Source organism: Panulirus ornatus, chromosome 19 (genome assembly GCF_036320965.1).
Source record: "Panulirus ornatus isolate Po-2019 chromosome 19, ASM3632096v1, whole genome shotgun sequence".
In the NCBI taxonomy this organism is placed as follows: domain Eukaryota; kingdom Metazoa; phylum Arthropoda; class Malacostraca; order Decapoda; family Palinuridae; genus Panulirus; species Panulirus ornatus.
The window spans coordinates 18,084,594-18,099,100 of NC_092242.1; the positions used below are offsets into that span (position 1 = coordinate 18,084,594).

The 14,507-nt window shown below is 38.6% G+C and overlaps 1 protein-coding gene across 3 annotated transcripts in view; it reads left to right on the plus strand.

Moving 5' to 3' along the window:
* Window positions 1–11,680: 11,680 nt before the first annotated feature.
* The window catches only part of Synj (synaptojanin), a 267,928-nt gene continuing 265,101 nt past the window's right edge, over window positions 11,681–14,507 (plus strand). For 2 of the 3 annotated variants that reach the window (XM_071673715.1, XM_071673717.1), the window contains exon 1: window positions 11,681–12,080. In XM_071673715.1, coding sequence (XP_071529816.1) covers window positions 11,891–12,080 — 190 coding nt within the window. In that variant the 5' untranslated portion in view covers window positions 11,681–11,890. The remainder of the gene's footprint in view (window positions 12,081–14,507) is intronic. The other variant, XM_071673718.1, reaches the window with a different exon arrangement.

Sequence of the window (14,507 nt, forward strand, 5' to 3'; positions counted from 1 at the left end):
ATTGTATTGACTGGAGTAACGCCATCTCAGTTATTAATATCATTGAATCTTCTAATTTGAATATACAAAGAATTATAATCTTAATGTTAGTGATGGTCTATACAAATTAGATAACTTTATTGTTGATAAGATTTGTAAAATGATAAGTTTATGAACGCTCGTTGTATGTTTTGGACAATCACATGTTTACCAAATGGCGTCCCAGCTTTGTCTCTTCGAAGTATATCAACTGACTGTTATATTTCTCCCTTGTGTCTCCCCTGATGATGTGATTATTACACGAAAGTGCACTTGGAAGCTTTTCGTGTTTCATTTTCCCCGTGGACTCATAGGAATATCTCGATCACGCGCAAAATTGTGATCCTTTTCAATATATGTATATATATCCCTGGGGATAGGGGAGAAAGAATACTTCCCACGTATTCCCTGCGTGTCGTAGAAGGCGACTAAAAGGGGAGGGAGCGGGTGGCTGGAAATCCTGCCCTCTCATTTATTTTTTCTTTTTAATTTTCCAAAAGAAAGAACAGAGAAGGGGGCCAGGTGAGGATATTCCCTCAAAGGCCCACTCCTCTGTTCTTAACGCTACCTCGCTAATGCGGGAAATGGCGAATAGTAAAAAAAAAAAAAAAAGCAGTGTGGTTTCAGAAGTGGTAGAGGATGTGTGGATCAGGTGTTTGCTTTGAAGAATGTATGTGAGAAATACTTAGAAAAGCAAATGGATTTGTATGTAGCATTTATGGATCTGGAGAAGGCATATGATAGAGTTGATAGAGATGCTCTGTGGAAGGTATTAAGAATATATGGTGTGGGAGGCAAGTTGTTAGAAGCAGTGAAAAGTTTTTATCGAGGATGTAAGGCATGTGTACGTGTAGGAAGAGAGGAAAGTGATTGGTTCTCAGTGAATGTAGGTTTGCGGCAGGGGTGTGTGATGTCTCCATGGTTGTTTAATTTGTTTATGGATGGGGTTGTTAGGGAGGTGAATGCAAGAGTTTTGGAAAAAGGGGCAAGTATGAAGTCTGTTGGGGATGAGAGAGCTTGGGAAGTGAGTCAGTTGTTGTTCGCTGATGATACAGCGCTGGTGGCTGATTCATGTGAGAAACTGCAGAAGCTGGTGACTGAGTTTGGTAAAGTGTGTGAAAGAAGAAAGTTAAGAGTAAATGTGAATAAGAGCAAGGTTATTAGGTACAGTAGGATTGAGGGTCAAGTCAACTGGGAGATAAGTTTGAATGGAGAAAAACTGGAGGAAGTGAAGTGTTTTAGATATCTGGGAGTGGATCTGGCAGCGGATGGAACCATGGAAGCGGAAGTGGATCATAGGGTGGGGGAGGGGGCGAAAATTCTGGGAGCCTTGAAGAATGTGTGGAAGTCGAGAACATTATCTCGGAAAGCAAAAATGGGTATGTTTGAAGGAATAGTGGTTCCAACAATGTTGTATGGTTGCGAGGCGTGGGCTATGGATAGAGTTGTGCGCAGGAGGATGGATGTGCTGGAAATGAGATGTTTGAGGACAATGTGTGGTGTGAGGTGGTTTGATCGAGTAAGTAACGTAAGGGTAAGAGAGATGTGTGGAAATAAAAAGAGCGTGGTTGAGAGAGCAGAAGAGGGTGTTTTGAAATGGTTCGGGCACATGGAGAGAATGAGTGAGGAAAGATTGACCAAGAGAATATATGTGTCGGAGGTGGAGGGAACGAGGAGAAGAGGGAGACCAAATTGGAGGTGGAAAGATGGAGTGAAAAAGATTTTGTGTGATCGGGGCCTGAACATGCAGGAGGGTGAAAGGAGGGCAAGGAATAGAGTGAATTGGAGCGATGTGGTATACCGGGGTTGACGTGCTGTCAGTGGATTGAATCAAGGCATGTGAAGCGACTGGGGTAAACCATGGAAAGCTGTGTAGGTATGTATATTTGCGTGTGTGGACGTATGTATATACATGTGTATGGGGGTGGGTTGGGCCATTTCTTTCGTCTGTTTCCTTGCGCTACCTCGCAAACGCGGGAGACAGCGGCAAAAAAAAAAAGAAAAAAAAAAAAAAAATATATATATATATATATATATATATATATATATATATATATATATATATATATATATATATATATATATATATATATATACATATATATAGGAAAGGATCACGATTTTGCGCTTGATCAAGATATTACTATGATTCCACGGGGAAAATGAAACACGATAAGATCCCAAGTGCACTTTTGTGTAATAATCACATCATCAGGGAAGACACAAGAGAGAAATATAACAGTCAGTTGATATTCATCGAAGAGACGAAGATAGGACGCCATTTGGTAAATATGCGATTTTCCAATCGCATGTTTACCAAATGGCGTCCTCGCTTGCCCACAGGGTGGGGGAGGGGGCGAAAGTTCTGGGAGCGTTGAAAAATGTGTGGAAGTCGAAAACGTCATCTTGGAAAGCAAAAATGGGTATGTTTGAAGGAATAGTGGTTCCAACAATGTTATATGGTTGCGAGGCATGGGCTATAGATAGAGTTGTGCGGAGGAGGGGGGATCTGCTAGAAATGAGATGTTTGAGGACAGTATGTGGTGTGAGGTGGTTTGATCGAGTAAGTAATGAAAGGGTAAGAGAGATGTGTGGTAATAAAAAGAGTGTGGTTGAGAGAGCAGAAGAGGGTGTTTTGAAATGGTTTGGTCACATGGAGAGAATGAGTGAGGAAAGATTGACAAAGAGGATATATGTGTCAGAGGTGGAGGGAACGAGGAGAAGTGGGAGACCAAATTGGAGGTGGAAAGATGGGGTGAAAAAGATTTTGAGTGATCGGGGCCTGAACATGCAGGAGGGTGAAAGGCGTGCAAGGAATAGAGTGAATTGGAACGATGTGGTATACCGGGGTCGACGTGCTGTCAATGGATTGAACCAGGGCATGACATGTCCTAGGCAAAAATTTACCCCAGTTAAGGTAAATATTGATGAAACAGACTTTTTAAGGAGGAAATTTCACGAGAAAGGAGGAAGACAAACGGCAGAAAAGAGTTCCCCAGTTTCGCTGTAGGGGTAGAAGAAGTATCATAAATGCCTATATTGGCGTGGCTGGTCTCCACTCAGATGTTATGGAAAGCAGCAGTACGACGCGTGCCCCGGGTCAATTTCATGGATCAGGAACACACGAAGACAGCTTGAGAAAGCAACGGATAAGATATGTGTAAAAGAAAGCAACATCACGGCAAACGGAAAGGGAGAAAGAGAAAAAGAAAAATGAGATACTAAGAACATTGTCAAGGCAGAAGGTTCTTGATTCCAGTCTAGATAAAGATTTGGAAGAAAAAAAAAAAAGCATTGTTGTAAACTGAGGAAAATGAAACTCCTTAATACAAATTAGCAGATTTGGTTATGTGGGTCATAATAATGTGACTGCAGACTTGAACTGGAGAATTCTGAAACCTAAATGTAAGAGACAAGTGAGATTTAGAATGAGATGTAGGTAGGAATTGAGTTCTGACACTTGAATCTAACCAGGTTACTACTTCGTTTCGTCTCAGATGAACGGGGTTAGAGGAAGAACAGAACTAATGAAATATTTTTTGCGTCATTTGACCTTTGATTCCATGATATTCTTTAAAAGCAAATCAGGAAATGAAAAATGTGTCTAAGCATATTGAGCCCAAGTGTATGTCAGTCTAAAGTCCTCTTTCGTACAGAGAAGAAACTGGGGAAAATCTTGGTTGCTGAAGAGAGAGGGAGGAAACACGACGAAAAATGATACTAGATGATATCTCTCTCCCAGCAGGCTCGAAGATATACCAAAACTGACAGTAAATTGCTTAGAGTCACAGTCCCTTGTTATGCCCTTCTGGTGAAAGTTTCAAATCAAAGATTTGACGTAATGTGCAATTAAGATGTCCACGAATTGCAGTCAGCCATAGTGTGTATTAGAATCGTCTCTGTCCTTATATCACATGAGTGAGTTAGATCAGTGATAAATTGTTCGCTGATAATACCGGCGCAGCAGAATTAATCAGTGACATAGATTCTCTGCAACCTTATTGAACCTGGTCATTTTCATCAAATTATTCTGGAAATTTACAAATGCAGATTAGTCAATTTATACGAGCTACCCCTATAACTAAGATCTTCTTTCGTATTAAAATTTAATCATTTTCTTTATTGAAATTAAGGGTAGACTAAAGTGATAGATATTAGTCAAGAAAGTTGTTATGATTAACATAGAATTTATTACACTTTAATTATCATTTTCGATATGCCGACCTCAAATATGCAGCTCAACGTTTTCTAACTTTTTATTATCTATGGTCTCATCACTAATGATGTATGTCATAGCAATATCAGGAATTTCAGAAATATCACATGTCTTAGAAATTAGGGCTGCGGCAAGATCCGGAGCGCCATAGAATTGCCCGAAACCATAAATGAAGATACAAAAAAAAAAAAGTAGGGAAGAAACACAAAACAACTAGCGTAGCTTCTTTCCACCAGTTCACGCCAAAATCCCTCTTTTTCCAGAGATGATTGGTCTGGAAACACCCAGTTTCGAAGGCCTCAACTGATTCTAAATTATACATATCACGTTAATGAATATCGTTCCGGGATCTAAACTGCATCATTGACAAATGTACGTGGAACGTCCGGCTTCCTATGTCTCACTTCACACAAGGTGACTTACATTACGTGAGTACAATCTATACAATCTCCTGGGAAAATCTCACCAGACGTAGTCTGTTCTGGACTCTAAATAGTATGATTGACAAAAAGCCTAGGACCCCAAGGTTCTGAAGGCTTCAGCTCAATTGTTCTTGATGGGTGGCTTGAGAGTAGTAACAGTGAAACCCTGTTGACGTGAAGATGCGACTCCTATCGATTCGTTCCATTGTTCAGGGATTCGGTGAAGTGTTCTTTATTCTTTACAGGATTCTAATGAAATCCTTGGGTAGGTCACGAATATGTAATTTCGAGAAAGTCGCCAAATCTGTCTAAACCTTACCCAGCCGGGACTTACGATGCCGTATTGTGAGGTTACGCGGCCGGTAGCGTTGCGTCTCGCTATCAGCTTACATTACTATAGTAACTTTTAGCAGATGAGTGTGTGACACAGGAATTGCCTCGCATAGGTCAACAATCCATATATGTTGTTGTTTCCTTCAATCTTTCGTTCTTGCATGCTTGCATGCATTGAAACATTACTGTCAAGCAAGGTCCAGCATATAAACAATGAAGTCTAAATATGATTGCCAAATATCGTTCGACAAATCAACAATCGTCGGTTGAAACTATATTGTTTAGAATTAAGTAAATAGTAAACACGTTACTTTAAGCCTGCCGGCACGTCCAGGACCGTGGAAGCCATCATTCACGAGTCTCAGGAAATTCATCACCTGACAAACGTTCCAGACAGTCACACCACATTCAGGTTTTGTTCATAATTTCAGACAGCTGCATTGCACTAAAGCCATATATCATCACTATATATCGCAATATTTCACCACGTCTTTCCGGACCACTAATTTTCCCAGTTTTCCACGTACTGATCACGTCATGTAATACTATGATCACTAATTTCTCCCCGTTTTCCATATATTGATATTACCGGTTTCGAATGCTAAAATCACCAATAGTCCCTTGCTTTCCATGTATTGATCGCAAGTAATCACAAACTGTTCACAATTTTCTACACATTGATCACCGGCTACGTATGACTGCAATCACTAATGGTTCCGTTTGCCATGAGCCAATAATCACCAGTTAACGGTAAACTACAATCACTAATTGTTTCCAGTTTTCCATGTACCGGTCACCGGTTACGTATCACTGTAGTCACTGATTGTTCCCAGTTTTCCATGTGATGATCACCGGGACACACAAATTCACACATGATCTTTCCTTAATCCTCTGACATGAGAAAAAAAAAAATGAATGGAAGATTGTTTATGCTAGGAGAGGTAACAGACCATGCACCCCACATCAGGTTCCTCTGACATTGTGAACTTCAAAAGTTCTAGAGGTCTTAAGAACAAAATTAGTGATGCTCAAAGAAGAAAGGAAAATAATAGCACACCCGCTCTGTGTGGGAGGGTCCATCTTATTTTCGTCCAATGAAATGAAGCTCGGACATAATGATGATAACAAGGAGAAGCAGGAGACCAAATTAGAGGTGGAAGGATGGATTGAAAAAGATTTTGAGCGATCGGGGCTTTAACATACAGAAGGGTGAAAGGCATGCAAGGAATAGAGTAAATTGGAACGATGTGGTATACCGGTGTCGACGTGCTGTCAATGGACTGAACCAGGGTATGTGAAGCGTCTGGGGTAAACCATAGGGAAGGTCTATGGGGTCTGGATGTGGATAGTGAGCTATGGTTTCGGTGCATTAGACATGACAGCTAGACTGAATGTGAACGAATGGGGCATTTTTGTGTGTATTCCTGGCGCTACCTCGCTGAAGCAGGGGATAGCGACGCTGTTTTCCTGTGGAATGGATGAAGACAAACAAGTATGAATATGTACATATGTATGTATGTAATGTCTGTGTATGTGTGTGTATGTGTATGTATATCTATGTATATGTATGTATATGTATGTATATGTGCATATGTATGTATATGAGTGGATGTAATACTATGTATGTATATGACGCGGGAAACAGCGATTATGCATAATAATAAGAATAGAATAATAATGATAATGATTATAATAATTACAATAATAATAATAATGATAATAATAATAATAATAATAATAATAATAATAATAATAATAATAATAATAATAATAATAATAATAATAATAATTATAATAATAATAATAATAATAATGATCATAGTAATGATAATAATAATAATGATAAACGCTTTATTATTCGTATAAGATAAAGCTTGTACATTTCCCATGGCATCGAAAGTAACAAAGAAAAATCGTCCAAGAGAAAATATATGATACAACACAAACATAGAGGTAAAAGGATATCAAAAATACTTAAGCCTAACTGAATACGCCCTTCATGTCCAAATCTGTTACCTGCATTTGATGTCCACCTTTTACTTTCAATTCATCTAACAATCTCACACTTGAAGGTACAAAAGACCTATCATATCTGGCAATACGACATTGTATAGGTCTTAGTCTTTTACCTGGCGGCAACATCTGATATCTAGAAAACAAGGGATGTTTTCTATCTTTCATAACGTTACATCTTTGAATAACAGATGTTCATATAACTCTAGCAGAGTTCTCATATTACCTGCTCCCATTTTCTTACATTGGTTAATTATCATGATTAATTTCCTTTTAAACTCACAGGCACAGTTCCGAAACCAACAGGTTATATTAAATGACATGTTAGATTGTACAACTGATGTATCAGAAAGATCCAATATTTCATTATCGAATTTTTGCTTTATTCATACAGCTGTATGAAAAAAGAATGATCTACTATTGAACTTTTTGTGAACTACGTTAACATAGCTCACAATACTAAATCTATTATCCATGATTGTTCCAAGATACTTATAATCGTTAACCATTTCATCCATCACATTGTTGATATACAGAGGCACGTGTTCTGATGGTTGTCTACTAAAATCTATAACAATTTCTTTTGTTTTCCTCTCATGAAGCTTAAGATTATTGTTCTTGCGCAATGCATTTTATATAGTGTTCAGCTTCCCCTCTATACCCCAAATAACTGTTGAGACAAAGACTTTACAAGAGCTGTGTCATCTGCATATTTAAAGATCCTGCTATTTACATCCCTTGCCTTAGTCACTGGTGTATATGTAAACAAAACTGGTGATAGGACACACTCCTGTGGGGCTCCAGTGTTGGTAACTATCATGTTGGATTATGTGTTAAAAAAAAAAATCTAACGTACTGAAGCCTATTGGACAAAAATTTTTACAAAGAATGTTTGAAGATTGATGCTTACAGGCGAGTGGCTTCGTCTTTTAACTCTCTCTCTCTCTCTCTCTCTCTCTCTCTCTCTCTCTCTCTCTCTCTCTCTCTCTCTCTCTCTCTCTCTCTCTCTCTCTCTCTCTCTCTCTCTAATATATATATATATATATATATATATATATATATATATATATATATATATATATATATATATATATATATATATATATATATATATATATATATGAAATGTTTGAGTACAATATGTGGTGTGAGGTGGTTTGATCGAGTAAGTAATGAAAGGGTAAGGGAGATGTGTAGAAATAAAGAGTGAGTGTGGTTGAGAGAGCAGAAAAGGGTGTATTGAAATGGTTTGGTCACATGGAGAGAATGAGTGAGGAAAGAATGAAAAAGATATATGTGTCAGAGGTGGAGGGAACGAGGAGAAGTGGGACACCAAATCTAAGGTGGAAGGATGGATTGAAAAAGATTTTGAGCGATCGGGGCCTGAACATAGGGGGGGGGGGGGGGATGGAGAAAGGCGTGCAAGAAATATAGTGAATTGGAACGATGTGGTATACCGGGGTCGACGTGCTGTGAATGGATTGAACCAAGGCATGTGAAGAGTCTGGGGTAAACCATGAAAAGTTTTACGGGACCTGGATGTGGAAAGGGAGCTGTGGTTTCGGTGCATTATACATGACAGCTAGAGACTGAGTGTGAACGAATGTGACATTTTTTTTTTTGTCTTTTCCATAGCGCTACCTCGCGTGGGTGGGGGGGGATGCTATTTCATTTTCATATATATATATATATATATATATATATATATATATATATATATATATATATATATATATATATATGGGGAGGTGATAACAAGTAGTGGTGATGTGAGAAGGAGATGGAGTGAGTATTTTGAAGGTTTGTTGAATGTGTTTGATGATAGAGTGGCAGATATAGGGTGTTTTGGTCGAGGTGTTGTGCAAAGTGAGAGGGTTATGGAAAATGATTTGGTAAACAGAGAAGAGGTAGTAAAAGCTTTGCGGAAGATGAAAGCCGTCTAGGCAGCAGGTTTGGATGGTATTGCAGTGGAATTTATTAAAAAAAGGGGGTGACTGTATTATTGACTGGTTGGTAAGGTTATTTAATGTATGTATGACTCATGGTGAGGTGCCTGAAGATTGGCGGAATGCGTGCATAGTGCCTTTGTACAAAGGCAAAGGGGATGAGAGTGAGTGTCAAATTACAGTGGTATGAGTTTGTTGAGTATTCCTGGTAAATTATATGGGAGGGTATTGATTGAGAGGGTGAAGGCATGTACAGAGCATCAGATTGGGGAAGAGCAGTGTGGTTTCAGAAGTGGTAGAGGATGTGTGGATCAGGTGTTTGCTTTGAAGAATGTATGTGAGAAATACTTAGAAAAGCAAATGGATTTGTATGTAGCATTTATGGATATGGAGAAGGCATATGATAGAGTTGATAGAGATGCTCTGTGGAAGGTATTAAGAATATATGGTGTGGGAGGCAAGTTGTTAGAAGCAGTGAAAAGTTTTTATCGAGGATTTAAGGCATGTGTACGTGTAGGAAGAGAGGAAAGTGATTGGTTCTCAGTGAATGTAGGTTTGCGGCAGGGGTGTGTGATGTCTCCATGGTTGTTTAATTTGTTTATGGATGGGGTTGTTAGGGAGGTGAATGCAAGAGTTTTGGAAAGAGGGGCAAGTATGAAGTCTGTTGGGGATAAGAAAGCTTGGGAAGTGAGTCAGTTGTTGTTCGCTGATGATACAGCGCTGGTGGCTGATTCATGTGAGAAACTGCAGAAGCTGGTGACTGAGTTTGGTAAAGTGTGTGAAAGAAGAAAGTTAAGAGTAAATGTGAATAAGAGCAAGGTAATTTGGTACAGTAGGGTTGAGGGTCAAGTCAATTGGGAGGTAAGTTTGAAAGGAGAAAAACTGGAGGAAGTAAAGTGTTTTAGATATCTGGGAGTGGATCTGGCAGCGGATGGAACCATGGAAGCGGAAATGGATCATAGGGTGGGGGAGGGGGCGAAAATCCTGGGAGCCTTGAAGAATGTGTGGAAGTCGAGAACATTATCTCGGAAAGCAAAAATGGGTATGTTTGAAGGAATAGTGGTTCCAACAATGTTGTATGGTTGCGAGGCGTGGGCTATGGATAGAGTTGTGCGCAGGAGGATGGATGAGCTGGAAATGAGATGTTTGAGGACAATGTGTGGTGTGAGGTGGTTTGATCGAGTAGGTAACGTAAGGGTAAGAGAGATTTGTGGAAATAAAAAGAGCGTGGTTGAGAGAGCAGAAGAGGGTGTTTTGAAGTGGTTTGGGCACATGGAGAGAATGAGTGAGGAAAGATTGACCAAGAGGATATATGTGTCGGAGGTGGAGGGAACGAGGAGAAGTGGGAGACCAAATTGGAGGTGGAAAGATGGAGTGAAAAAGATTTTATGTGATCGAGGCCTGAACATGCAGGAGGGTGAAAGGAGGGCAAGGAATAGAGTGAATTGGATCGATGTGGTATACCGGGGTTGACGTGCTGTCAGTGGATTGAATCAGGGCATGTGAAGCGTCTGGGGTAAACCATGGAAAGCTGTGTAGGTATTGTATATTTGCGTGTGTGGACGTATGTATATACATGTGTATGGGGGTGGGTTGGGCCATTTCTTTCGTCTGTTTCCTTGCGCTACCTCGCAAACGCGGGAGACAGCGACAAAGCAAAAAAAAAAAAATATATATATATATATATATATATATATATATATATATATATATATATATATATATATATATATATTATCCCTGGGGATAGGGGAGAAAGAATACTTCCCACGTATTCCCTGCGTGTCGTAGAAGGCGACTAAAAGGGGAGGGAGCGGGGGGCTGGAAATCCTCCCCTCTCATTATTTTTTTTAATTTTCCAAAAGAAGGAACAGAGAAGGGGGCCAGGTGAGGATATTCCCTCAAAGGCCCAGTTCTGTGTTCTTAGCGCTACCTCGCTAACGCGGGAAATGGCGAATAGTTTGAAAGAAAAAGGAAAGATAGATATATATATATATATATATATATATATATATATATATATATATATATATATATATATATATATATATATATATATATGTCTCATATTATATTATACTTTTAGTATTATTATTATACTTTATAGCCGTCCTTCGAGTTAGCGAAATAGCGCAAGGAAACAGACGAAAGAATGGCCCAACCCGCCCACATACACATGTATACAGAAAAGTTGTCTTAGTTCATGAAACTATGGGTTGTCATAGAACTTCTCGCCTCAAAGAAATCCATCCTGTCGGGCTTCTGGGTGTATCGGTTCATGTGTAAAATCGGTACTGTCCTAATGTCCTAATTCTAGCCCTGGCTAATAGTTATATAATTTCTGTAGAAAAGTGCTAAATACGTTCACTATAGTTTTGAATGTCGTCTGTAACTTGCGGGAGCGTTATCTCTGATAATGGGCAACGGTGGTTACACCAAAATCAGTGGGTATCTGTCAAAAATCAAACAATGGTTAATACAATACCATCGTCATCCATTATTTTGCTATCTAATCACACGTTCGAAATATATATGTCGATTCGTTAATAATGATTATAGGTAGTTTGATTGTGCTAGTTGTCGCCGATTGCAGAGCCTGTTCCTCCGTATGTGACCAATGCATGTTGCATTCGATCTCCATATAGGCAACAGCCTTTCATTGAAAATTAGAATATAATGTTAGTGTCATTTCTGTTTTTACAAACGAACAGTATGTTGTCTGATATAAGTAACTTCGATCGGAAATTCTTGAAGCATATCACGCAGCCGTAGTAATCATCCGATTGTACTGCAAAGATTGCGACTTCGACAGATCCTATGGAATAATCTTTGTAAGCCTTTGGTATTTCCAGATAAATCGAAATCTTTTACTACTAATTTAACCTAAAATCGACCACTTCCCATCTCTTGGTCTTTTTTTTGCCTTCGTTCGTGATATCATAATGTTTGATATTCTGAATAGCGTTAGAAGGTCAGTGTTGGCTGACAGTTCAGATGTTCTGAGGACGATGGCTTCGCTAAGCCTTCGTCTTTACCAGAAAACAGACCCAAAAGCAGATTTTGCTGTGTTACTGGAAAACAAGAAATCCAAGACCAGCCTCCTATTCCAGGCAGGGACTGTTGCAACACTATGTAAGTGATAAATGACAAAGGTTACTTTTGTCAATATAAGTTGTATCGGGTACCATAGACGGGTGTATCGAATGTTTACAAACGGTGAAAGGCATAACGGGTCTTAGTTTCAATTCCTTTAAAGAAAGCTACGGATTGTAAAGAGAAGAGATTGGAAGTGTTGGATCCTCACAGTATCAAAATATTATATCATCTATTGTCAGCTGATTTTGAGTTTTGTCCATCGGGGATTTGATGATGCTGATACGATGATATAATCATATGTTGCTGTGATATGCAGAATATTCGAGTTATATCACGTGCTCATATAATTTTCACTTAAAAGTTCCAAGCCTCTTTGTCATGGATATATATATATATATATATATATATATATATATATATATATATATATATATATATATATATATATATTTAATAAAACGGCGAGAATTTTACACATGCCCTTCCTGTTAACCATTTTTAACTACAGTGCCTTTACTCATAGCCTACACCACAGCCTTAGCCAGGTCCCCACTTATCGACCAGTCCTGCGAAAGGATGATTAGCTGGGTTATCTGTATGGCGACCGCCGCACCTAGGATTCGAACCCTGGTGATCCATTAAACAAATTGCGGTCTGTGATGCTAATGACTTCACCAATATATGTTCATTTTTTTACCTTATAACTCTTCTAGTCATCAGCTATGATGTATTAAGTTATTGTATTGATTGCATCACTTTTTCAGTCATGAATACTATGCAGTAGATTCTGTGTCATGCACATATTAGTTATATCTTTCAGATATCAGGCATTGTTTTCTTCTTTATGAAATAAACCTAGCCTTTCTTTTTGTTCTTGGCTATGCAAAAACTTAAGATGAGGAATAGAGAAACACTGCCCTAAGTAAAATTCCAGTTAAAGAGTATTTAAAATTTGGAATATCATTAGTGTGGTATTGTAACTAGTGTGTAGAGAACATGATAAGGGCAGTGGAGCGTTATGTGATTCATTATTTCGTAAATGTCTTCTGATGCTCTGCAGTGGTTTAGCTTTGCATAATGGATGATTTTATCATTCTAGTGTAGTGTTTATAGAATACAATAAAAATTGCAGAACATAATTGTATCATTAATTGACCAATATCAGAAAAATGATGGTGGTATGTCAGGAAAAATGTAAGACTAATTGAAGTAAAAGTAGGTAATACCCATGTGGAAACATCAAGAGAAAGTCATGAAAATCTTACCTAATTTAGTTATTATTTTTGAAAATTCAGGATTCTAATCAAAACATGTCACACCCATGATTGATCTGTGTAAAACTGGTACTATTTTTCAACAACCAACAGTGAACAACAGTCTTATCTTTCATATCGTACAGATTTATTGTTGAAACATTTCTTCTATTATTTTGGTTACTAGATTAGTTTTTGTGGGTTCTTTTGATATTGTACATGCATTTTACCTTTGTTTACCATAATTAACACTAGTTTCCCCGGTATATGTTGCCTTTACTAACACCATATTCAATATCATTCAATGAATTTCGTGCTCCAAATCTTGCTTCACGGCTGTTTATGTATTCTTAAACACTACATGAGTGTTGCAGAATGGAATAGCCCATTGTGTGAAGATGAGAGCAAAGGTGAATTAAACTGATGACTTCCCCATTATTTTACTTTTAGCACTAATGGATAGATTACAAATAGAGTGGACTATGAAGATCTGGGAAAATGTGGGGTCATATAATTTGAAAATTGGTAGAATTCTTTTAGAAATATATAGAACTCATGAAAATCACACTTTCCCTGGGAAATGAATTTGGTAGGTATGTAGAAGGCATATGATAGAGTTGATAGAGATGCTCTGTGGAAGGTATTAAGAATATATGGTGTGGGAGGCAAGTTGTTAGAAGCAGTGAAAAGTTTTTATCGAGGATGTAAGGCATGTGTACATGTAGGAAGAGAGGAAAGTGATTGGTTCTCAGTGAATGTAGGATTGCGGCAGGGGTGTGTGATGTCTCCATGGTTGTTTAATTTGTTTATGGATGGGGTTGTTAGGGAGGTGAATGCAAGAGTTTTGGAAAGAGGGGCAAGTATGAAGTCTGTTGGGGATGAGAGAGCTTGGGAAGTGAGTCAGTTGTTGTTCGCTGATGATACAGCACTGGTGGCTGATTCATGTGAGAAACTGCAGAAGCTGGTGACTGAGTTTGGTAAAGTGTGTGAAAGAAGAAAGTTAAGAGTAAATGTGAATAAGAGCAAGGTTATTAGGTACAGTAGGGTTGAGGGTCAAGTCAATTGGGAGGTAAGTTTGAATGGAGAAAAACTGGAGGAAGTAAAGCGTTTTAGATATCTTGGAGTGGATCTGGCAGCGGATGGAACCATGGAAGCGGAAGTGGATCATAGGGTGGGGGAGGGGGCGAAAATTCTGGGAGCCTTGAAGAAT